We start from the raw sequence: 27453 nt of genomic DNA, 5'->3' as shown, positions 1-27453 counted from the left end.
ATGCCTCAAGCAGACTGTACAGTACTATACAGCCAAAAAAACTCCAGTTTATGCCTGTTTTCTGGATTTATCAAAGGCTTTTACACAATAAGATATGATGTGCTCTGGACAAAGTTAAGGAAGGAGACTGATATATCCTGCGAGGTTGTATCTATCCTGGAATACTGGTACTACAACCAACGGAATGTTGTGAAGTGGGCGGGCACGCACTCAGAAATGTACGGGTTGGACAGTGGGGTGAGACAAGGGGGCTTGACCTCGCCTCGTTTATTTAATCTGTATAAGAACGGGCTGCTTGATAAGCTTAGAAATAGCAACATTGGCTGTCATGTGGGCGTAAATAACATCAGTTACGCCGACAATATGGTACTGTTAAGTCCATCTATAATAGGTGCACTGCGCAAATTAATGCGGATTTGTGAAAGGTTTGTTGAAGCCCAAGGGACTCAGATACAACTCGAAAAAGAGTGAATTCCTAGTCTTTAAGGCCGGCAAGAAAGTCTATGCGAATGTGCCACATTTATATCTTGGAGGTGTTGCTTTAAATAGAGTAGAACGTTTTAAATATCTGGGTCACTGGGTTTCGGACAACCTCAGTGATAATGAGGATTTGGAGCGAGAGCGCAAGGCGCTGGCCGTGCGCTGCAAAATGCTGGCCCGAAGGTTTGCAAGGTGTACTGGTAGTGTGAAGGTAACAACTATGAAGATACTAATAATGGTAACAACATCTTCCGTTTATGGATTAACGAACGAGTTTAACACAACCCGAAATTATTTTAAATCTACACTATGGACCAAAATATATTTTTGATTAATCTAATATTAATTTAACTACACTGCGGGTTCGAATTATTTCTGACACGTGGGTGAAGGTTAATTGTGGTCACTTATCATAGCTGGTCTCCGTGACACGCGGCTCCGCAGAAACTCCCTGGATGATCGCCCGCCAGTCTCTCGAGTTCAGTTGTCCAAACTCTACGACACCATCTCCATCACGATGTCAGCCGGGGTTAAAAAATATTGCTCAGTTCTTTATCGTAGATGTTGGGATCCTAGCAGCTAACTCACAACATATGGCCACGTGGTATCACTGGCAACAACGGCACCGCACGTGTCCGCCACGCCTAGGACCCCAACAAAATCGCACTCTGAACCTGACTGAGGCTGAAGACAACGGAAAAGGAAGGAGCCGCACAGCACCAGCACTTATACAGCTGAGCCTAATCTACTCGCGAACCCCACCAACGACTGCTTCCGCAGCCCAAATACACGAAACACGCTAATAGCGAAACGCCTAGCAATGAAGAATAGCAACTCGACGAACGAAATAATTGTTAAGAGAATGAACAAACAATAAAAATATACGTTACACCAGATAGCTATTACTTTTACTTTTTATTGATTTTATTTGTTATTTGATATTTTTATTTGCTTCTATTTATATTTATATTGATCTACTAACATTAGATGTAAGTTGTTTTTGTAATACTAACATTATGATATGGACTATGTGTGAAACAAAATAAATAAAAAAATAATACCGTTTGTGATAAAGATTAGTTTTCTTGCAAATCGATCTAACAACTTCTATTGCCGCCATTATCTGATTATTGATAACGATATTCATCATCATCGTGATGATATTATTTATACCTAATAGAGTTTAAAATGTCATGATCACGTATGAATACTAATCAATTAGGTTAGTCATTTATATGTCTCTTTTGATAACGTATCTTGTCTTCTTGTAGTTTTCGATGACCAGGAAACTAAATCAAAACTACACTACTTTTTTGGCCGACCGTACACACGCTACATATATCAAAATAATTTTTTTTTACAATTTTCGTCTGTTTGTCTGTTTGTTCCAGCTAATCTTTGAACAGGTTTGACCGATTTGAACAGGACTCATACTGGCAAATAGCTGATGTAATTAGAAGTAACTTGGGCTACTTTTATTTTAGAAATGTATTTATTTTATAAGTAACTTTTTATTGTTAAATTCCACGCAGACGAGGTCACAGCTAGTTATCAATATATTTTATTTTCCTGGGTGACCGAGCTTAGCTTTTACCTTCTTAGAAAATCGTCTTTTTTGGAAATCATATTAAAATACGAATTACATATTTATAAAATATGAATAATATTTTTTTACCGATAATACTAAAAAATATAAATAAATATAAAAAATAAAAATAAAAAAATAATAATGATAAAATATGAATAATATTTTTCGATTTTACCGACATAATAATAAAAAATAAGAATTGGCTATTTAAATAAAAATTATGTGGTGTCATGGGACACCAGGTAGCAACGAAGTTCCTTCGGATAGTATAGAAGCAACACAATTTGAAAAAAAATAATAATTTAATTTTATATATATTTTCTAGTTCTTGATTTTTTTTTAAATTTTGTTGATTGGTTTTTAATTAAGTACATAAAAGTATTTAGGAAATTTATTATTTTAGAAAATAACAAATAAAATAAATTAAAATAAATTTAAAAAATTATTATTATTATTCAAACTATTAAGTGAAATAAAAAAACGTCTTTATTTATTTTTGTCGACCGTATAAAATTACATTAATAATTTAAACAAAGTTTACTAGTAATATTTTAGTTTTACAAACGTCATATTATACAGTCGTGTGACTGATATTACGTCACTTCCGTTATATATTTTTCTTACGGTTTTAGTATCACATTTTTTTCAGTTCGCTCGCCCAGCCAAATGTCAAGCCTACCGTAAGGAACTTCGTTCCAATAAGGAGTGCAATTAGAAAAACAAAGAAAAAAAGATCGATCTGAAAATTTGAGGATTTGAACAGTGGTCTCATCGGTCGATCGTGACCGTCCGATTTCCCACATGAGTTATTACAACTTTATTGGCAAGTGTGAAATTTACCTTCGTATTCTAACGATTTTATAGCCATTTTTTCACTGTCTAAAATCTGGGATAAAACGACATTTTCTAAAAATGAATCCTAGCTAGATTTATTTATCTTCCCCGAAATCTCCTGCATACGAATTTCTTCAAAATCGTTGAAGCCATTTCCGAAATTCAAATTATATATATATATACAAGGACTGATCGTTTAATAGTAGGTATAAGATATTTTTTACGTGTATTTAAACATCGAACTGTTTTCCGTCCACGACTTTGTTCTAACACCCCAAATTTTTTCAAGTCGTGTGATGATAACGCAAAATAATGTTTTTTATCTGGCATAACTTAAATTTATCGGTATATCTGCTCAATGAACATTTAGTTATAGGCGTACATGTATGGTGGTTGTGTGTTTTGGTGGGATTAGCGTGATCTCAAAATGATACTCAATGATGTATCTAAGCTCGAGGTTGACAAGGTTAGTTGCTTTCTTTATTCACAATTCGTTAGTAATTCTTATCGATTAATTTAAGCAAAGCCGTTCAGTGATTCCTTGTTTTGAGTTATGATTTTTATAAAATGTGTGTATTTTTTTTTTCTTTTGAGAGACGGTAACGTTGACCTGCCTACACGTTTTGATCATCATCATCATCATCATCATCATTACAGCCTAAACAATCCACTGCTGGACATAGGCCTCCACAAGCTTACGCCAAAAATAGCGTAAACTCATGTGTTTTGCCCATTGTCAACACGCTGGGCAGGCGGGTTGGTGACCGCAGGCTGGCTTTGTCGCACCGAAGACGCTGCTGCCCGTCTTCGGCCTGTGTATTTCAAAGCCAGCAGTTGGATGGTTATCCCGTCACCGGTCGGCTTTTTAAGTTCCAAGGTGGTAGCGGAACTGTGTGTTATCCCTTGTTTTGATATCTACATTAAATTTTTCCTAAAACTTTTTTTTAAAGTTTTGTTACACTCGTACAAGAAGTTTCATCAACGTAGCACAAATAGCAGATATGGGATTACGCCACGATTTTTTGTGTATTGAAAGTAAGTTTTTTAAATTTAAATAAATAATGGTATAATGAATTCGAGTCCTTTTCGAGTCCTATGTTAATAAAATGACATCTCATGCCGTTGTGCGCGTATCACAGAAAAAGTACTGGATATGTTGAAATCTATCTAAGTCTTCTAAATTATATTTTTTACTTAGTTCGTATTAAAAAAATCTTTATGAGCAAGTCTGTGTTTGTTTGAAAGAAAAAAAATTACGTTTAAAAAAATAAAATTTCGGCTCATGTCGGATCAGCTCGTTTCATATAAAATGTTTTAAGCATCAATTATTGCAGCAGCAATATATGTTTTAAAATAATGATAATAATAATTTATATCCTATTGTAATATCTGCCAACGGTTATATCCCGGTTAGCCTCGCTCACCATCTGAGGCAACTGGAGATCCGGGACGATTCGCTTCCAGCCAGGATGCAGAAGGCGATGTTACTTGACTCGGCTAGGATTGTCCGCCGGTTTCTCAGTCTACAGCCCTAACCCCCGGCCGTTTGATCTCCCTGCCGGGGCGTATTCCTCCACCCGTTTATATTTAATATTATACTACCTCTTATATTTATATAATATGTAAGTATAAGTAAATTTAATATATTATTTATATAAGTATTTATTATAATATATATATCTATTATATATTAAGCGGGTGGAGTGACATCTAGTCACATAATAATAAAATTATTTATTTGGACCAAATACTTTCTTACAGTTTCTTAGCCTTTTTTTACGTAGGGAAAATCCATCATGGATACCCTCCAGCGCGGGGGCTCCATGGGGTTATGTCAGACTCCTACTGACTAAAAAAACCACCACGTGTGAGCAGTCGTCCGCCTGGATGGGGCGAGATGGGGTAGCGCTATTCGCCACCTCGCCCCGGCGGTAACAGTTTCTTAGCCTGCCAAACTGCATGACAGTATATAGGCGGAAGTAGCGCTTATCAACACATAATACTTACAAAATATTTTTAGCAATAATTTAGTAATTAACATTTAAATCCCAGTTCAATTGTTTGCTTAATGGCTTTTAGAAATTAAATCTCTTGTATCACACAATTACGTCTCACTAGCCCTTGTCAACATTCTTGATTATGCGCGGTAAAGTTTTTCTAGATCATTCTTTTATAATGACAAATTAGATATCAGTATAAAAATCGCGAAAGAAAGAGCTAATGTCAAATCCTCCGTATATAACGTATATTGTGTGGATGTTCTGTTAAATAAATATATATGTTATAGTAATTTATAAATTAAATAGTAATAGTTAATACATGTGTCAGTCAGTCAGTTCAGCCTGTTGCAGTCTACTGCTGGACATAGGACTCCCCAAGTTCGCGCCAGAATATATGTGTAAAAATAACATATACATATAGTAGCCTACATAGTAATTAAGCTCAATATTCAGCAATACAGGCAGAATCACGGCTATTCGCTAGTTTTAAATCCTATCACGTGGATGGATAAATAAAATAATACAAGCTTATTTTTCTTGTCTGATTGTTCTTTACAACCTGTCTGTTCTTATCTCTGTTAGCCAATTGTGCTATTGGGTTAGTATGCAACTATCTTTTGTTATCTAAGGTCCATTATCAAGTGATAAGTAATTTTTTCAATCGACATTCCAAAACATACTAGGTAGGTACATCTTCATACATAGAAATTACGCCTCACGTTGTTTGTTCGCGATGGACTCCTAATCTACTTAACCGATTTTATTCAAATTTGCAAACCGTTTGCACTTTGATCCAACTTGAAAGATAAGTTATATTTTATTTTGATATAAATAATTATTATATTCACAAAAAAAGTTACGAGGTACGAAGTTTGCGAGGCCAGCTAGTACTATATATACGTTTTCTTTTATGGTCTTCAATCTACGTCATACATACAACAAAAGTGTAACCGATCGATGTCTTTACAAGAAACACTGTTAGAAACAAAATATCAGTTTTCGCTCTTCACGGCCTCAATAGAAAAAACAAAACATTTTTCTTATCAAATTATATGAGATTTTAGCAGTTATGACACCGCTGTTGTTAATATGTGTATAACAAATACAAGTTGTATTATTGCTCTTTCATCGATACATATAATAAAAAATGTAAAGGATCGCTGTCTGTCTGTACATGGAACATACACAAGAAAAAATATTATTGTATCTTTATCAACGCAAATAGCACCCAAAACAATAATTGTTAGAATTTTTCTCTGTTTGTCTGTGCGTTTGTGCACCTTAATCTCAGAAACGGCTTATCCGATTTAGCGCATTTTTTATACCCAAAACGCGGACGAAGTCGCAGGCACAGCTAGTATCAAATATATTTATTGCAAAATTGTATTAAACGTATCAGGTAATATCAGATAGTGTATCATGGGCATGTAAATCCAAGATTGAAGAACCGCGTGAAAAAGTTGTTGCTTGATACGTCGTTGTAGTAATTGCACTACAGTAGACATGGAATATTTATAGTAAAAGTATATATTTCTTTATGACTGGCTCACACGACGGTTATGGATTTGTTTTATTTTTTATTATTTGTTTTATTCTTACTTTTGGACATTTCAGAGATTCGTTTTTATTTATCTACTTAAATATGTAGAATGAACTAATATTATAACAAATATTCAAAACGAATTTTTCTCAAGCACTGACGTGATTCATATTATTTGAATAACGGTATTTGATTGTTCAGTCCAATTCTCAAAAATAAACTCAAATTTTCAATGTATGTTCGGGGATAACTTCGTCGTTTATTAACCAATTTTGATAATTCTTTTTTTGTTGGAAAGGAGATATCCCTAGTGTAGTACCATGATAAGGAACCCAGAATCTGATGATGGGATCCTAGAGAAATCGAGGGAAATTCGAAATCCCCATAACTTTTTACTGGGTGTACCGATTTTGATGATTAGTTTAATCGAAAGCGACACATTTAAATTTCATCGAGATCTGATTACAACTTTCGTAATCTTTGTTAATGCGTATTAACTTGATTATTATTTCGTCTACCTACGTTGTATTACTTGTCAATGTAATTGAAGTCGGTTTTTCTTCGTTTGCCTGCAAACACAATTATTGTATTTCTTTACAATATAGGTACTTAATGTTTCTTTTTTTTATTTAACCAATCTACTTGCGTACATGATTAATGCTTACTGATTGCAATTAATGGAATCTTATACCTAATGTATATAATATTTCTACAAACAAAGTATTGTGAAATTATTCTCTTTTATAGTTTTACGAAAAAATTTGCAATATCATTATAAAGATATAAATATCATGTACAATACTGTAATAAATAAATCTTTATCAATATTCTAAATAGCTTAGTCACGTTAAGATTATTTTGCAGATTATGATAATCCTAATATTATGATAACTCCACGAGATTTATGTGAACGTATTAGGAAATCGCAAATCAACAAGTATCGTGTGCAAAAAAAAACGCGTTCCTTACTGATGACAGGATTCGCTTCATGTGACCAGTCCCGATACACACCTCGCTGTCGCTAAGAATATTATATGCTAATCATTTTATATACTACCCTTGCACAACCACGCTAGATGGCTAGTTAAATATTACATAACTTTAAGTTTTGCTGAACCATCTAAATTTTGACAGATTCGCGCCAACGCGAATATAATACATAATTATTTTTCTTGACATGATGCATATATCAAATATTATTAGGTGATAATTTGCGTTTTCTGCATATGTAGTCGTAGCATGATGTGTACAAGGCCCTATAATTTGCACAACACATGGACTTTCTTAAGCGAAATTGAATTATCAAAATCTAATACCTACATCTGTCATCAAACTAGTTCATACAAATAAACAACTAAACTATTATTTTTCTACTAGCAATACCCGTGCGAATAATTCGCACTGAATAAGTAATAAAATTATCAACCGTCAATCATGTTGACGTTGTTTCAAAATTAAAGTCGCTATATATATATAATTAATTAATTTACAAGAAAAAAGCAATAATAAATTTTTTATTTGTTGTTGCCGGTATAGCAAGCAATTATCTATAAAATAATATATAATTTATGTGGAATAATTGTTATGCTTTTTCTAAAAAGGGAGGCAAACATCATAACCATAGCGTATCAATATATATAATACTGTTGGTATAGATCTTAAATTGTTAAAAAAGGCTCAGCCGTTGAACTTCGTTCTTTAAGAGCTAAGCTCCATTTTGATGGCGTGAATAGTATCTTTTTTTTTGTCCAGGACATCAAAGAAGAACTCAACAAGAAGAATCAAGACGACAGTGATGCTTTGGAAAATGTCCTCACGTACGTCGGCGAGTTCGGCCGCTACCAGAAACTGTTGTTCCTGGGCATGATGCCATTTGGCATTTTCTTTGCCTTCGTCTACTTTGTGCAGATGTTCATCACTGCTACTCCGCAGCGGCACTGGTGCAAAGTGCCGGAAATTGAGCATTTGGATGTTGAAATCAGGTAATATTCAACTTTCATTTACTGATAAATGAACTCACTGATCCTTATATCTTATATAACTGTATAATTAAATTTAAACAGCCGTAAAAAATATTTTGTTCAAATAAGAAATTGGATTGTAGAATTTCTATTAGAATAACAACCGCTTTGGTGTAGTGGTGTGAATAGTCGCCTAAAACACCGACGGTTTGAGGGTTCGATTCCCGCTCGAGATATATATTTTTGTATTTGTACAAATACTTTTTTCGGTTTGGATGTCTGTCCTCGTGGGCCTTCCCATCGTGCCTCGGAAGTACTGTTTAAGAATTGTTTGACTCCTTTTGACTTTGCTATATTTGTAATTAGAAGCAAAACTGCAAGTTTATTATAAAAAGTGATTTTTGATGTGGGTAATTGTATTTTTTATAAAATAAAAATAATTGTAATATGCCATTGATGTCTATATAATATATGATCAAACGAACTTTCTAATCAACTCTATATCAACACCTGCAGCTCTAGCTGTTGAGGTTGACGCATGTCGCGTACTATGAACCCCGAACACAGAAATATCAATGCCACTTACAGAAAGCACCTGTTTTATCCAACAACTAATGCTTTGGGATGAAGCAGTTTTATACGGTTTTTTACTAGTTAAAATTAAATTATCAGCATTAATAGTTTTTCTTAAGCTTTTAGTACGAGAAATATAATCTATAATAGCGGTAGCTGGACAAATAGATAGACTGCTTTTAAAGTACGGTAACCAAAGAACTGGTTCTGGTCTATTTACTGCAGAAGTTTTAATGTGGTCGGTAATAATTATTTTAATTCCATCCGAATAAAAGTTGATGTTATTCAACTTTATTAATGATAATATTTCTACTCTTTGTGTCGTGCAAAGAGCAAGTAGAGTTTTTTGTTAAGTAAGTTGATAATTCTGTGTTCGCGCCTAACTTTGATATCCATTGCAAGACAATTTGCGGGTCCCATGTATTAGAATATTTAATTTTAATCGGTTTTTGTCTACCCGAGTAGAAATTTTTTCGTCATCCTTAGAAGGACCGGACCAGGCATGCCTGATCAGGACTAGATAAGGTATGTAACGCAGATGATTGGTCTGGACCTGATCAGGATGAGATGAGATTTCCTGATCGGGTCCAGATGAGGAAATCTCATCTCATCCTGATCAGCCGGTTCGGTCCGTTCCTTTTAAAAAACACGAATGTATATTCTTGAAAAAATTGTTTAACAAAAATAATTGTATTTGCTCACAAACGAAAAAAAACCGACTTCAATTTCATCGACGAGTAATACAACGTAGATCGACGAAAAAATTGTCAAAATCGGTACACCCAGTAAAAAGTTATTGCGGATTTTCGAGAGTTTCCCTCGATTTCTTTGGGATCCCATAATCAGATCCTGGTTTCCTTATCATGGTACCAAATTCAGGATATCCCCTTTCTAACAAAAAAAGAATTGTCAAAATCGGTACATCCAGTAGAAAGTTATGCGGTATAATACAACGTAGGTCGACGAAAAAAGCGTCAAGTAAAAACGCATTATTAGATATAACTCGAAAAGTAGTCGTTAGATCTCAAATAAATTTAAATGGGACCAATTGACACACATCACCTTTCGATTAAAAAAAAATTGTCGAAATCGGTCCACCCGGTCAAAAGTTCTGAGGTAACATACATTTAAAAAAAAAAAACAGTCGAATTGAGAACCTCCTCCTTTTTTGGAAGTCGGTTAAAAAAAAGCGAATTGATATTATTGATATGTTAACTTACATAATTATTATAACTTAACATAATTATTATGATATTTGTTTCCGTTTATTTCTTCTAATGTATTATTTATTGATGTTTTAAATTTAGATATTAATTATTTTTATTTATTTTTATGTTATTAATGAATTATTATTATTTATTAAATTTTATTTATTAACTTCTAATAATTATCTACTAATTAACTATTTCCTATTACTTACGATTGCTCCACTGTGTAGAAATGGAGTCCCTGCTAGACTGTCCTGATAACTGTATATATACTAAGTGCGATTAAAAACATTAATAGCGCGATTCAGGTTCAGTTCGCGTAATTTCTTTCAGACTAACCTGATCTGGACCGGGCCGGGTCCTGATCTAATATGCCTAACCATACTTGATTATATTTTACATCAGGCTATCCTGATCTGGACCGGACCGGGTCTTGATCCAGTATGCCTTACCATACCTAATTATATTTTACATCAGGCTATCCTTGTCTGGACCAGACCTGGTCCTGATAGGGCTTGCCTGATACGGCATGCCTCATTCTATCCTGATCCGGTCCAATCAGGATAGATACATGATCTGGTTGAGCCTGACCTTTTTTCTAGTCGGGTATATACACCTTTTAAAAATCGTTTTATGTATTCATTTATTCCGATGTAGCTACCAAATAATAAAGACAGCGCGGATCGGTGACTATAAATTGTCCCATATGAAGCACCTTTATTAAATTGACACGTTAAAAAAGACAAAACTTTACTAACGGAATCGTCTAAAGGACTTACATTAAAACCATAACAACATTCCCACTAGAGCTTATAACAAACGTTATATTGCTTTTTTGTATTGTCAGCTAATGAATATAACATTAAGTCAAAGGATTCTGGAGGGATACTTTGCCGGGAGAAGGGTAACCTGAGAGCCTCGCTGCAGCCAGGGTAAGCTGCTGGTGTAATGGGTCGATCTCGCTATAACAAGACATCAAAAGATTATTATCCTTTTTAAAATATAGAACTTCAGACACTATCATACTTTGTAATAGAGGAAACCACGGTTGCGATGGCCAATAAGAAAAAACCAATATACCAGTTGCCTCATTATCTAAAATTTTTTGTAAGCATTTCATTATCATTGAAAATGGTGGGAAAGCGTAAAAATAATAATTTCTCCGGTTTACTGTGAATGCATCTACCGCTATGGCGTCTGGATCCTGTTTCCATGACATGAAAATGTTACATTTGGCGTTGGTGCGAAGAGGCGAATAAATCAATTTCCGGTTTCCCAAATTTTATAATAATTTTCTGAAAGGCTTTATCTGACAATTCCCACTCTGTATCAGGATTTGTTTTTCTAGATTCAAAATCAGCTTCTTTACTATCGCGAGTATTAATGTAAGATGCATATAACCATATATTACGCGCCTCGCAGCATTGCCAAATGTTTCTTGCTAAATCATTTAAATGAGGATGTTGTATACTCCCCATACGATTGATATAGCTAAGAGCCGTGGTATTGTCAATACGTAAAAGAATATTACAATTATAATGTGATTTTGCAAAACTTTTTATTGCTAAAAAAGCTGCTATTAACTCAAGGTAATTAATACGTTTCTCTTTTTTTTTTTATTCGTCCATCCGCCATTTGCACGCATATTATTACAATATGCGCCCCAACCGGATCTTGACGCATCGGTAAAAACTTCTAAAATATAATTTTGATTACTTTGAATATTGTTATATGTGATTTACGTTTTAGCCTGTAATATCCCACTACTGGGCATAGGCCTCTTTCCCCATGTAGGAGAAGGATCAGAGCTTAATCCACCACGCTGCTCCAATGCGGGTTGGCGGATTATTAAAATAATTTTAACGCCGTTCTATGGTCTTCCATTTTAAAATGACTTTTTGATATCAATTTATTAAGAGGTTTTAGGTTAAGTATAAATCTTTTATCTCCATTAGGTTTTGGGACAAAAAAGGTCTTAGATAAAAACTGGCCGGTTTTAAATGAGCATTGCGAAATTGCTCCTAATCAAACTAATTAGTTTAGATATTGATTTGTTCATAAGAAAATAATCTTTATCATTTAATACTGAAAGCTTAGGAACATTTAATTGTGTTACTTTTTTATCGAACGGTATTTTATAACCATGTCTAATCCAATCCAAGATTAATCGATTTGATGTAATATCACACCAAAAATTGTAAAAAGTTTGAACTCGGCCTGCATGTAACTGGATTATCGCCGCGTTGGGGCACGACTCCTGGTCGTGCTCTGGTACGAAGACCTCGCCGTTGACGCTGGTTGTTGCCGCTGTGGAGATGGGGCAGATCCCTTCTGGCCACCTCGCCCCCCTCCCCGGCTCGTTGAGGGACGAGGTCTGAAGGCGTTTCCCTGACCAATTGTTACTGATCGGGTGTATGTTTGAGTAGGGAAAGATTTAAATGGCTGTGTTTTCTTAAATTGTGAACTTGGTTTTTCAGAATACTTTGAATTTTTAATTTTTTCAGATAGATCATTTCCAAATAATGTATCATCTCTTTTAGAGTCTTGAACAATTCGTTGAAATGATTTGTCTAGTGACATCGTAACCAGTATTCTACGCCATTTTGTTTCGAGTGCATGAAGGTCTAATAAAATTCGACAGCAGTTACTAAGATGTTTTAATGCCACCAGTTTGTCACCATTCGACAGCAACAAGAGTAAAGCTTTATTTGCAGATGTTATGCCCATAGCTAGCTGCTGTTGATTGTTTTTTAATTTCTTATCGCGGGATTTGACAGTCTTCGCTAGAGCTGAAGTAATCTCGGTATTTAAAGTTGGTGGCCTGAGAAACTTAAAATTTTCAGGAACAAGGTATTCCTTGTTCAACTTTTCTTTTGTTTCTTTGGACAAACCTTTTTTAATAATAGGCAACCAACGCTTGGCCAAATCCTCATGAATGCTTTCTCCAAACTCGGGTTCTTCTATAATGTCATTTCCTAGTGCTTGAAGTAATTCTGGTTCTAATTCAAGATTTGATACTTGTATATCCGTATCATTGTTAGATAGCTCCAACGCTTCCTCATTTTCTATTTCCCGTAAATCTATCGGTACCGATATCACTGACTTCACAGCCGGAGAGTATTCATCTGATAAGAATAAATAAATATGTCAATTCTTATTTCAAGCATGAGCCATCGTATTGGGCATAGCCAATCCCCAGGAATAATACGTGTTAATGCGTATTTTTAATCATTACAGCCTATACAGTCCACTGCTGGACATAGGCCTCCACAAGTTCACGCCAAAAATAACGTGAACTCATGTGTTTTGCCCATAGTCACCACGCTGGGCAGGCGGGTTGGTGACCGCAGTACGGGCTTTGGCGCACCGAAGACGCTGCTGCCCGTCTTCGGCCTGGTATTTCAAAGCCAGCAGTTGGATGGTTATCCCGCCATCGGTCGGCTTCTTAAGTTCCAAGGTGGTTGTGGAACCTTGTTATCCCTTAGTCCCCTCTTACGACACCCACGGGAAGAGAGGGGGGCATTGTATTATCGCTCGATATTAAAAATAAAACGCTGTGTAATAATGTGCTGTGTGGCTACGGCACTAAAGAATTTGAGAAACCCCCAGGCTTAAAGTGACAATCACTTTATGTTTAAAATTATTTCTTACCTTTATTTTCGTCCGACGATTCTGACGACGACGTCACTATTCTTCTAACACGTTTATTTAACTTTCTAATTTTTCTCATGTATTTATCAATTTTTTCTTCAGCCGTACGTTTCGGCATTATGACGACTAGCAAGTACACTTACTATTAACTAGGCGTCTTGACGCTGCCTCGCAAGAAAAAGGAATGAAGTAAAATGTGAATGTTCGTAGAGAGGAAAGGTGTAAAGGTGGGGAATCAATATAAGTTGCCGCACAGTTTTATTTTACAAATACCTTCAAAATAAATATCTCTAAAAATAGCGAACGCTGCCTTGTACGTTGGGGGTACTACTCTGTTATTATATCTGAAGAATGAAGCGTTGTAATATAATTTACATTATTACACAATTTGCTGTTTCGTCCTTGGTTTAGCGGGAACCATATCAAGTGTTAAGACAAGTATCTACACGGAGATATTATCAAAGATAAAATATAATCACTTGTAATATCAGTAAAATTATCAAACAAGGTCGAGTTTTAGTTTCTAGGGCATAGACGTACTGTGTGGCTACGGTATTAATGAATATAGCCACACACCCTCTCTTCCTGTGGGTGTCGTAAGAGGCGACTAAGGGATAACACAGTTCTGCTACCACCTTGGAACTTAAAAGCCGACCGGTGGCGGGATAACCATCCAACTGCTGGCTTTGAAATACACAGGCCGAAGACGGGTAACAGCGTCTTCGGTGCGACAAAGCCAGTACTACGGTCACCAACCCGCCTGGCCAGCGTGATGACTATGGGCAAAACACATGAGTTCACATTATTTTTGGCGTAAACTTGTGGAGGCCTATGTCCAGCAGTGGACTGTATAGGCTGTAATGATGAGGCTTAACTGAAGCTAATTAGATAGAATCAAAAAAAAATTTTTTTTCACGGTACGAAGATTTTTATTTTATTTTAATGCTTTATTGTCACAACGCTCTGAACTTGTTCACAAGACACAGCTTTAACGCTCCTCCAAAAATTTACAGTGATGTAGGTGTAGCACAATACTCGTACCTTTTTTTCACGTTGGGAAAATCCATCATGTATACCCTCCAGCGCGGGGGCGCTAGAGAGTTATATCAGATTCCTACTGACTGAAAAACCACCACATGTGAGCAGTCTGCCAACCGCCTGGGTGGGGCGAGATGGAGTTGCGCTAGCATTCGCCACCTCGCCCCGGACTCGTATAATAAACCTAAGATAACATAACATCACGAATTCAAATACTAAGCGAAAGTATGCTACTGCTGTAAATATTAGTATGCTACTTTGAGTAATAATTTGACGAAAAATGTAGTGTGAATTATACTAAAAAACTATGCAAAGAAAAAAAATTGACGTCTACAATGCGTACAAATTAGTGATGGTACACCTGTACATAAAATCGGTATTTTTTGATTTTTCTTACATTCATAGACCAGATCACGTTGTTACTTCTTATTATTCCTCACAATGCAATATGAGATAAAGAAAATAGTCCAATAAAAAAATAGAAGACCGTCAGACGATTTAAACCATTACAGACGTAATCTTACGGCGCCAGGGACGGGGGACGACTGGGAGCGCTGCCTGATGTACAACGTGAACTGGACCCATGTGCTGATCAACAACAGCGTCTCACCAAACACGCCCACCATGCCCTGCAAGGATGGCTGGGAGTTTGAGTTCAAGGATATCCCCTATCCGACGGTAGTTAGTGAGGTGAGACTTTTGCAACTAACACCACTGAATATTTCCCACTCTAACGTTACTATACAAAGCAAATTTTCTTTTGATACGAAACCCTTCTTACTACATTTTAATATATCTGCGTACAGCTTAATTTCGATAATTTGAATATCTTCTTTTTAGGGGACCATTTCAATATTTAGGGCTATTGCTCTATTTTTAGCTTTCAAGTATTCGTTAAGTCTTTAGATTAAGAGCCGTCGAATTATCTAAGTTCAAAATTTGACCGTTTATCGGCATAATTTCGTGACAAAAAATAAATAAATAAAAACTAACCTATCACTAACTTCAAAATGACGGCTCTTAATCTAAAGACTAGCCAACTATTCTAATGTATTTATTTTATAGCATATTCGTGCCTAAAATCTCGCCACAAATAAGATAAATCTATATATTTCCATTACAGCGCGGGTGGGTTTGTGAAAATGCAGGCAATATACCCCTCACACAGACCATCTTCTTCGCGGGCTCCTTCGTTGGTGGGATATTTTTTGGCTGGGCGGCGGACTACTTTGGCCGAGTCCCGGCTATGATTGGTAAGAAACATTTTACTCCCGTGTCACCGCATGCATATATGCATGACAACGGTTAAATACGTCTGGAAAAGTTTGAAAAAGTCTATGACTTTTTTGAGGGTAGTAGAAAATACGACAGGAAGAAATTTAAACTTCGTTCGCAAATAAGGTGATTTTGGAACAGAGTAAACATTTTTAAATTTTATTTTTAGGTGCCAACGCAATGGCTATCGTCGGCGGCATAGCGAGTATCTACACGACGGGTCTATGGGATTTTGCTTTTGCAAGATTTATCGTGGGAACGTCGTACGACAGCTGTTTCATGACCTTGTACATTTTAGGTAAATTGAATGTTACGAATAGTTCAATCACTGCACACACTTTGAAAAAGACGATGCCATGTGTTATTATAAAATAGATGTAGATGAAGTGTTAAAATACAAAATTGATGAACTATTAATAATAAGTGATCACTTACTGGTGCACTGTAGGAGTCGCATATGAGTTGCTGAATAAGAAAGTGTTCCTTACACTTTCTTACAATAGAAATTTAATGAAAATTTGCGAACGAAACATCAACCCATCGTTTGAACCAGTCGCATTCCTTATGACCATTTAATGTAACGTCGTAATCTATCATTATTTGCAACAATCAAACAATTATTATTATTAACATTAATAGAACACGCGAAATTCTACGCGTGAACTGATTCAAAACCAATACAGACACTTTTTATTTTAGTATGCTAGAAGTCTATATGATCGAAGACATCACATATTATAAGATCCGAGCCTAAGTCGATCTTCGCCGAGCTGATAATATAATAAAACATACTTTATAATAAATTTAGTATATAAGACAATATTTTAAAAATGGGTTGCCATAAAAAAATCTGGACTGACTATATAAATTATTTTAATTAAATTGAATATCGCAACATCAAGATAATAAGAAAGTTTAATCCGTCTTGATAGTATGAAACGTACAGAATAGACTAGGTTCGGTTCTTAGACCATACCGCTAGTCATTTAGTAATAATATTCGATCCCATATCCCTCAGTGATGCTGTGTGGCTACGGAATCAAAGTATATAGCAACCCCCTCTCTTCCTGTGGGTGTCGTAAGAGGCGACTAAGGGATAATACAGTACCACCACCTTGGAACTTAAGAAGCCGACTGATGGCGGAATAACCATCTAACCGCTGGCTTTGAAACACACAGGCCGAAGACGGGCAGCAGCGTCTAAGGTACGACAAAGCCAGCCCTGCGGTCACCAACCCGCCTGCCTAGCGTGGTGACTATGGGCAACACACATGAGTTCACGCATTTTTGGCGCGAACTTGTGGAGGCCTATGTCCAGCAGTGGACTGCAATAGGCTGAAATGATGATGATGATGATAATCCCTCAGTGCTTGAGCGACATTACTCTTTATAGGTTATACCGTTGGTCGTCTGATAGTATCCTCTTTAATTCAAATCTCCAGTGCTCGAGTACGTGGGTCCGCGGCACCGCACGTGGGTCGCGAACATGTCCATAGCGCTGTACTTCGGCTGCGGCGGCCTGGTGCTGCCGTGGGTGGCGCTGTGGGTGGGCGACTGGAGGAAACTGCTCTGGGTCACCTCCTTGCCCATGCTGGTGGTCGCCTTCGTACCCTTCACTGTGCCGGAAAGCGCTAGGTAATACAATACAATACAAATATGCTTTATTTTACAATAAGAGAGGACATTTTTGCATCGAGAGAAATAGAGGTTAGTATGAAGGAAAAACATAAACATGTACAAAAGGCGGTGTTATCATTAAAAGAGCGATCTGTTCCAAACAGCTTCAATCATAAAGAGGAGATGAAAAAGAATAACTCGGCATGGAGGTAAGTGTAGAGATCCTGAAGCATTTGTAGATGAGTAGGACTGAATAAAAAAATATGGTAATTGTTTTAAAAGTGTTTCGTCGTAATACGTATGTGATAGATTGTGATTTTTAGACAGACTTGGTGTTAAATTGTCATCTTCAAGTAGAAAAAGGGGTACGAACCTTTGTGGCATATCTAGCTTTTGTTTATAACAATCAATATTTTTATATGTAGTTGCAAACATATTAATAGCTAAATATAGTTGGGGGCTGCTAATATTTTAATGATTTGGTATATCTGTATGGTAAAACCGGGATAGATGCCGCAGTGGGATAGATACCTCATGTTCTAAAAACCTAACATACCGAACTCACAAATAAAAATGAATCGCATAAGTAGGAGTCGAAGGCACCCCGTACCAGGGATATTCCGGTATGGGTTATTTACCTTTATAAAACGGTACTTATCGAATCAAAATAACGGTAAGAGAATCATTCGGTAACCGAATCATATCGGTAATACAGTATCGAAATAAACCGGTAGTAGGCATAACGTTCGCGTCGTAAGTTTAAGCGGGCAATTCCCGTTCTTGTAGCTGCGCTGCGCTAGCTCGGATTGCGGTCCGAACGTACACCATATCTCTATCTCATTCGCTCCCGTGTGTTGCGTGATTTTACTTAAAACTTATTTATTTGTGATAGACGACAGGCCCCGGGCGTGGCGCGAGCAAGTTTTCATCTCTTTTTCGCGTTAATGTTTACATTGCATATAACGAATAATTCAAAACAAAAAACTTAATTACTTTAATAGTTAAAGAAGCCAGTCTTATGAAGAACCAAGCATTATCAATAAATGCAAAGGAACATTACAGATTCTTCATTTTAAACGATGGCTCACAGATTTTGTCACCCTCTGTTACTTCTCCGAATCATTTAAAACCGAAATACATAACGTTATATTTCGGTATTACAGTTTAATCGGTAACCGTTTTATTACGGTTTTGGAACCGAAATAAAACGGTAACCTTTTCAATCGGTATCCGATTCATACGGTAACCGTTTCAAACGGTTACCTTTATGAATCGGTTTGGCGAACCCTGCCCCGTACCTCAGATACCCACAGATATTCGTGTGGCAAGGACGCGTTTGGCTCGTATGTGTAATTGTCTCCGTGGCGAAATTTAGAAACACGTCAAAGTTTTAAAGTTTAGTATTTAACGTTGTATAATTTTATAAATAGTAATAAATTCCGTTATATTTTTTATCACTATACTGGGTCATTGAGTCTGCATATAGTTGTAAATAGATGCTATTTTGTTTATAATTTATTTAAAAAATACGTGGGCATCTATCCCAATCACAAAGGATAGTTGCCCTGATTTTTTGAGGTATAGGTGCCCTTAGGGGCATCTATACCTTCATTCACCATATACAGAGTAAGTTTATATGTTTAATTTTTTTTTGTGTCTGTTATATTTTTTATGTCTTTACGTATATTTATGTTTGGATGTTTTACTAATTCTAGCAGAACTATGCCACGAAAATATAAAAGAAAGGAAGGAATGCGAGCTCGAGTATGTTCTTGGACTATAGAAAACCTAGTCAGCATTCGATGAGAAAGTATGATTGTGCAATGTGCATGTTGACACTTGATATGAATGTTTTAGACCAACAATTAAGAATATTATACTTTTGTTGAATGAATGCTTGTAAAATTTAATTAAATTTGTATATATATATATACATATCATGTTGAAACTTAAGAATTTATATTTTAGTTAAACAAAAGCTTTAAAAATTTTATTAGGTATAGTAATCTGTGTGATATAAAAATTATATTCTAATTATAACAATTAAAAGATATTAAAAAAAAAACACAAAATGTTTTTCTTTACTATGGCCCATGTTTCTTGGAGACAATCGATGTTTTAGGAGTAGAACTACCTAACATTTGGTTTGGGTTTTTCGTTTACACGGTTTAAAAGGTCATCTATCCTATTCACTATTTTTATGGTGGGGCAACTATCCATATAGGTACGCATCTATCCTCAAAAAAAAGGGTTCACGAAAAGCTAATTTCTGCTTAATCTGCATTGGGTAGGTTAAAAAAGAATAGTAATAATTCAACATAAAAGATTGAGCTAGCTACATTAATAAAAATTATTCGTATAAAAATCATATTTTCAAAATTATGTGGCTATTTCAAAAAGTGAGACATCATTCCCGGTTCTCCCCTAAGTCGATTTTCAATGATCGCCTTTGGACACAAATGGCGATCTTTACTTCCAAATATCTCGGAAACGTGACACTTTAGGATACCATGTTATATAACATTTTTTGTTTGTATAAGTGTCCTCTATCCAAATATATCACTTTTATCGTGCTCGGAAATTTTGAAAAAAATCAAGGTGGCGGCAGCTAGATATGCCAGGCTCCATACAAAAATTTTCGAACCCATTTAGACATGTTATTATACTTGTGTGTATATAATTGTTTTTATTTATTATTCGATTTTTATTTATCAAATAATTCTGTCTGTCATTTCTGTTATCTGAAATTATTTAACTGCCTAGGCGGTAAGTTAATTTACCTCAACACAAACAAATGCTTAAGACTGAAATCCTTTTGTACTTTCCAGGTGGCTCGCGTCTCGTGGACGAATCAATGATGCCGTTAAAGTTCTGAATAGATTCGAAAAAGTGAACGGAACAAAAATACCAGAGGACGTCATGGATGAGTTTATCGTAAGAATATAAAAATTACTTTTATTACATTACATAGCCATCACTCTTGTGTAGAGGTGCTCGGGATAGATAGGTATCTGTATGTATTTATACAGATATTTCTTTCCGGTCTGGCTGTCTGTCCTTGCGGGTCTCCCCATCATTCCGCGGAGAGGAGCAGCGTGGTGGATAAAGATCCGACCCTTGTTTTACATGGAGAAAGTGGCCTATGTCCAGCAGTGGGATGTTACTGGCTAAATCCTAACGTAGCTAGAATGTGTTTAAATCAAATCAAAAAAACGTTTTTTCAAATAAGCTTCAAAAGCACATTCGAATCGTCTATTTCATCACAGCAGCCTTTCGCAGTCCACTACTGGACATAGGCCTCCACAAGTTCGCGCCAAAAATGGCGTGAACACATGTGTGCTGCCCATAGTCACCTCGCTGGGCAGGCGGATTGGTGACCGCATGACTGGCTTTGTCGCACCGAAGACGCTGCTGCCAAATAAATATTTGTAATGTAGGCGCAAAAAGAATTGTTTATTTACGACATCACATTAGAAATCTCTATAACTATCAGAGTTTCTCTATTATATTATTATGTATGTATTATATATGTAAACCTTCCTCTGAAATCATTTCTATTTACTAAAGAAAACCATATCAAAATCCGTTGCGTAGATTTAAAGATCTAAGCATACAGACAGCGGGAAGCGACTTTGTTTTATACTATGTAATGATTATTAATATCTTGCATGAAATATAGCGTCACTAAGTCCACACATCTTTATCAACTTTGTAGTCCTGCACCGGCTAGTAGGCTTTATCTATTAATTTATTTATAATAAAAACTTTAAATTTATGTTGAAACGATTGCAAAATTATTTGTTGGTTTTATTATACATGCGAATACAATAAGCCAGAAAAAAGACGTTTACTTTGCTCAGTCGGAAACTTGGAGTTACAATTTTTTTATTCCCTCTCGTGTTTACACTGCTATTATTACTATTTATATCAAAACAATCAATATTCTTGTGAACACACATAATATTATTATAAATATATTGCGACGCAATTGTTAATATTTCCTTATAAAAAACATCCCGCAAGGAAACTCGAGCTCCAAGATCTTAAATGCCACGAATAGCCCTTTATTGCAAAATAAATACAGTTTTTATAACTGTAGCCCAACATTAACAGATCGTAAGATATAACACAATAGAAATAGCTAAAATATTTTAATTCGCAGTAGCAACGGGAATGCTACGGATCTGCTTCATGGATAACAAATGGGATCTCCACTGAAGTTTTGAGTACAAAATTTATCCCTAAGAAAAGTGTACAAGGTATCATTGACAATCTGTCGTAGGGCGGCCTCTAGTAAACCATAACTTTCGTATCTTTAATTTTTGTCAGAACTATATATTACCAATTTTGGAATAAAAATACTTTATATTTATACTGTATAGGTTAATCTTTTTTGTGTAGACTTTTCTCTAAAAGTAATCTAAGATCGGTGGTGGTTATACATAAAAAAAATTCAGTGCGACTGGTTAGATTGGTGCCGCCAGCCTGCTTTTAATTTCAAAAACCAATATAGTACGCAAACGTCAATAAAGTTAAATTACCTTTTTACGTCAAGGTCTCCGCAAGTCAAACGCGGCAAACAAACGAGTCGATCTGGGACCTGTTCCGCAGCGGTCCTCTGAGGAAGGTGATGATTCTCATGGTACTCGTATACATGGCGTGTGCGCTCATCTTCGACGGCCTGGTGCGCATGTCGGAGGGTCTCGGGCTGGACTTCTTCATCACCTTCACTCTCACCTCCGCAACTGAGATACCTTCCGTCACCTTGGTAGCCTACATCCTCGACAAGTAAGTTCTTCATCGAATGCATGCCACGTGTCATGTGCCATTCAGAATCACGTTGTGTTTCCCGAGATCCTAAACGTGTCCTCGTTATACAAGGAGCTTTACGAGATTTTCTGAGATTGAAACGTTTGTTATTTTTACATACAATTAGGTCGGCAATCAAGCGTACGGCTCACCTTATGTTAAGCGATTGCCGTAACCTATAGACTTCCACAATACCAGAAGCATCCCAAGCGCGTTGCCGACATTGCCCCTAATCCTACCCAGGAGTCACTTTACTCATCACAGGAACACAATACTGCTTAAGAGCAATAATATTAAGCTGTGATCTATTTTATTGAGGTAAAGCTCAGCAGGAAATATCCTGCCCAAAATCTGGAGCAGTCCGACTTAGGAAATATCTCGACCTTACAAAAAAACATACCTATATATTTGTTTATTTCTTTACTAATAATGCATTTAAATTGACAGATATGGTCGACGGAACCTCACGTGTGGGCCGATGGCGATGTCTGGAATACTTATTTTAATTGCCGTATTTGTTCCTAAAGGTAAACTAAAGTTTTGATTACCATTGTTTTTAATTTCTCAGAACTTTTACTATCAAATATGAGATTTTATCGAATATTATAAGATTCTAAAAAATTTATCAACCAAGGCTCAAGGACTTAGCTATTCTCTTTACTGCAACTTGGAAACGTAAACAAATGGTTATGTCAACATAACTGATAGTAACTTTTTTTTTTTTTTTTTTTTTTTTATAGTGAGAATGGGGGCAAACGAGCATACGAAGCCATCTGATGTTAAACAGCTACCGTCGCCCATGGACATCTGCAACATAAGAGGAGTTGCAGGTGCGTTGCCGGCCTTTAGGAAAAAGATGCCTATACACTCGACGCTTGAAAACCCCCAAATTATAGCGCTCAGGGAAAACCTCAGGAGGAAGGTCATTCCACAGTTTGCAGGTGCGCGGAAAGAATGCGCGTGAAGCTCGCACATTGGCCGCAAACCATGCATCCAAATGGTGTGGATGGAACTTAGTCCTTCGGCGAAGGGTACGATGGTAACCTTAAAGTAAATATTCGTTTTGCTGTTGTAGAGCGTGTCGTCGTCGAAATTCGACGGTTCGTGACCAAACTAATCGTTACTAACCTGCACGAAAAGCCATCCTGACATTCTGTGCCCGAGAGTTTTTATTTTATATAGATAGGAACCATATGTACCATGTATACATAAAAATATAGATTATGCACTCAAAATTCTCATAGCTATTTATGAGAGGCTGCGAATCTAGTATACGAGGTGAGATCGTGTTGCAGGTGTCCCTCAAGTGACACTCGCGATCATGGCGCGGTTTTTCATCAACATGGCGTACAACGTGGCGGTACAGTGGTCGGCGGAGCTGTTGCCGACGCCGGTGCGCGCGTCCGGCACCTCGCTCATACACGTCAGCGGCTACATCGCCATACTTGTGTCGCCCTTCGTCGTCTACTCGGTGAGCTCCTTTTAGTATACTATAGATCCTAACAGCTATCACTGCGTCTACCATTTGGGGACTAAGTACAGAAACCCAGGCGAGAAAAAATAAGGTTCTTGAAGAGGACTCATAAAAGTAAAAGTTAAAGAATGAAGACGGAAGTGTCATGGTGAGGTTCTATATCTTAAGAGTTTGCATGTGTGCAGTTTAGTGTGCTTGGATAGATTGGATGGCTATCTGTGTGTGAGTAACAGTGACAATGTAAGTGCAAGTGAAATTTTTTACCTCGATAAATGCATATATGTGCGTGTGTATTGCATTCTACGCGTATGCGTAAAGATATGGTTATATTTATACTAATGAAGATGTACATATGTATGCACTATGCATGTGCTCATTAAAGGTCAATAAAGATTTCCAATGTTCTCTACACAGTCCCGGATCTACGATTTTTTCGAACCGGGGCAAAAACTTTATAGTGGCGCTTCCTGCTTTCAACGTTTGAGAAAGACCGTCAAAACTAACAAATGAGTAGCATTTTTTGTGACCATTTGTGAAAATAATAATCTACATAAATAAATATTTCATAAATAAAATGGTTTTCACCTGTCATTAAAAAGACCATGGCTAAACGTGACAGGGTCAAATCAGCATATAAAAAATTTCCAACGGCCGATAATTTATCTAAATATAAAACTCTACGTAACCTCTGCAACAGGATGTTTAGGGATGCAGAACGTCGCTACATTCATAACTCAGTTCAGAATCTTACCCAAGCGCAAGTTTTGAGATTTTTACGGTCGCAAAGAGTGGGCAAACCCTGTGATGCTTTTCAAAGCTCAGTGGATCCTAATATTTTAAACTCACACTTCACTATTCCACCTCTCACCTTAGACACCAATGTTAAATCATCCACCCTTTCCATTCTAAATAGTTAGGCCTACCGACTAAGGTAAGGAGAATAGGTCCTACCGACCTACCTCGATTCTTCTTCAAATCAGTCAATGCAGAAGTGGTAAAAAAGGATGTCCGCTCTATCTCCACCAAGGCCATTGGCAGTGACAATCTCAGTCTTGAGATGATTCTTCCAGTGCTGGAGGACATCGCATCTGTTATCACGCATATAATTAACTTCTCACTGTCATACAATTTTTTTCCTTCGCTCTGGAAGAAAGCAGTTGTCATTCCACTACCTAAAACCTCAAATCCCTCCTGTCCTGCTCAGTATCATCCTATATCTATCCTTCCCATTTTATCCAAAGTCCTGGAATCTATGGTTCACCAACAACTAGATTCTTACCATATTTCCAACTCTTAACTCCCAATCAGGTTTCCGTCCTTCCCACAGCACTGTTGGAGCGCTATTGAATGTGACATTCGGTGGGCTATGGATAACACCAAGCTCACTGCAATGATTTTGTTAGACTTCAGCAGCACTTTTAACTCTGTAGACTATGACATTCTTCTTGGCACTCTTCGTGCAGTTAACATCTCCCCCACTTGCATTGACTGGTTTCACTCATATCTTTCGGGACGTCAGCAGTCTGTAACGACTGATTTTAACTCATCGAATTGGTTGACCCTTACTGCTGGTGTCCCACAAAGCGGCGTGCTTTCTCCAGAGGCCAGATAGACGAACTCGTGAAAGTAGATCGGTTTCAATTATTTTCAGGTAGCCGAAGCTTCGCTCACAGTTTGCAAATGTTGTTGGTAATGTGCAATAAATTCTAAAACCTATACTAACATTTAGAAACACTTCTTGCAAGTCATGCTTTTTCAGATGTTGTAACAGGTCGAAGGCATTTGATCTTTCTTGATCTTCAAAAATTTACTAGATAATAATAATACTTAGATTCATAACATAGTCTTAGCTTTGTACAATAGGCGGCTTTATCGCTAAAAAGCGATCTCTACCAGGCAACCGTGTTGCGAAGGATATTATGACCAGTGAATACAGAGAGGCATAGGTCTACTTTTAACAAATAGAATAATATTATTGTATATTTATATAAATATCTAAATAATAAAAATTGACTTAACTTACATATTTCTTATAATACATATGAGTGACTTACAAACATTTATACTGATACACAGATACACTTAACTAATGTAATCTGGGTCTTGATAAGTGAGACAAATGGATGGGTTATTAAATTTATTTTATTTAATAAATATATTATGGGTTGTATAATTTTGTTTGAATTCACGATGAAATTAACTAGGATTAAGTAGATAAAGGGTAGTTTAAGGAGCGTCTACAAGCGTCTTAAATGTGTTTATTTACTGTGCGCGTCTGATATGAAGCGGCAAGGAGTTCCAAAGCCGAACAGCTTCTACAGAGAAGGACTTAGAATAGAAGGAAGTCTTGTGAGATGGAATTTTTAGAACAGTCTCATAAGGTGCGTTCAAAAATCACTTAATTAGTACCTACGTGTTCAAAAACTAACTGGGCGTATGGAAATACAAAAGTTTGTTTTTAAAACATATTATATTAAGATTCGATTACTTAATAAAATATATGAGATTTAAGGAAAAGAGGTTTCACTTGTTCGATATTTTAAATTCTAGTCTCAAGGATTTAACGCCCCCAAGAGGATCATAATATTGTAGGTGCGCATTTACAAAGATGATCGAAACTCGGTTTTTTGTTTCAAGTTTTTTTTTTTTATTGTGATCACTAATGACTAAACATTAAAACGACGAGTCCGGTGCAGTGGTCAAAGCAACTGGCTGTTACGATAGTAGTCGTTAGTTCGATTCTCGCTAATTTCAACAAATTTCACCCACATACAGAATTTCACCCTACTGAAAAGCCGTTGTGTGTGTGATATTTATTTAGTTAAATTTACTTTCAGGAACGTGTATGGCGGTCACTACCGCTACTCATTTTGGGTATAACCGCTATATTCGCGTGTACTATAGGAGTTATGTTGCCGGAGACAAACGGCCGGCCGATGCCGCAGACTATAGAGGAGGGAGAGAAAACTGTTAACAAATACTCTTTATGCGGGTAAGAAATAACTTAAACTAACATCGCTTGAAAAAGACCTTATGACCTTCACAATAATATTTAAACTAAATTTTAAACTACCTTCATTAGTAAGTGACCTATAGGACATAGGTCATATCAATGCTTTTACATTAAGTTTTATCTATTTTAATTTTACGACTAATCGTAAAAAATATATTCATATCAAATAACAAAATCAGTTGTTTGGTTCCCAAATTTAGCAGTAATTTAAGTCTTTAATTAAGTATTTATTTATTTATAATTAATAACATTTTTAATACTCGTAAAAACAATAGATTCATATAATTGGCTTAAGCTTTCAAATAATTTATTCTTAATCTTTTTTTAGAAAAGTGGAAGACATAGACGAGAACCAAGAGGAAAATGAAAAGGAAAAAGCGTTGATTACTTAG

At 36.2% G+C, this 27453-nt stretch overlaps 1 protein-coding gene across 1 annotated transcript; it reads left to right on the top strand.

The window, feature by feature from the left end:
• LOC123667107 (solute carrier family 22 member 3-like) lies at nt 1-27453 on the top strand. The gene is made up of 13 exons (XM_045601090.1): nt 1-232; nt 426-663; nt 8176-8424; nt 15386-15563; nt 15997-16126; nt 16318-16446; nt 17591-17783; nt 20594-20699; nt 22321-22553; nt 23022-23101; nt 23870-24045; nt 26886-27040; nt 27390-27453. Exons 1-13 carry the CDS (start codon nt 1-3, stop codon nt 27451-27453), a joined length of 2163 nt encoding a protein of 720 aa, XP_045457046.1.

Source organism: Melitaea cinxia, chromosome 2 (genome assembly GCF_905220565.1).
Source record: "Melitaea cinxia chromosome 2, ilMelCinx1.1, whole genome shotgun sequence".
In the NCBI taxonomy this organism is placed as follows: Eukaryota; Metazoa; Arthropoda; class Insecta; order Lepidoptera; family Nymphalidae; genus Melitaea; species Melitaea cinxia.
The sequence above is the reverse complement of the archived record's forward strand: the minus strand, read 5'-3'. Positions and strand labels throughout refer to the sequence as shown.

Bases quoted from the DNA above. Each gene is read 5' to 3' on its own strand.
- LOC123667107 (XM_045601090.1), top strand. From the start codon at position 1: ATGCCTCAAGCAGACTGTACAGTACTATACAGCCAAAAAAACTCCAGT. The intron at 17,784-20,593 runs GTAATACAATAC...TGTACTTTCCAG, and splicing joins ACTGTGCCGGAAAGCGCTAG to GTGGCTCGCGTCTCGTGGAC. The intron at 23,102-23,869 runs GTAAACTAAAGT...ATCGTGTTGCAG, and splicing joins TGCCGTATTTGTTCCTAAAG to GTGTCCCTCAAGTGACACTC.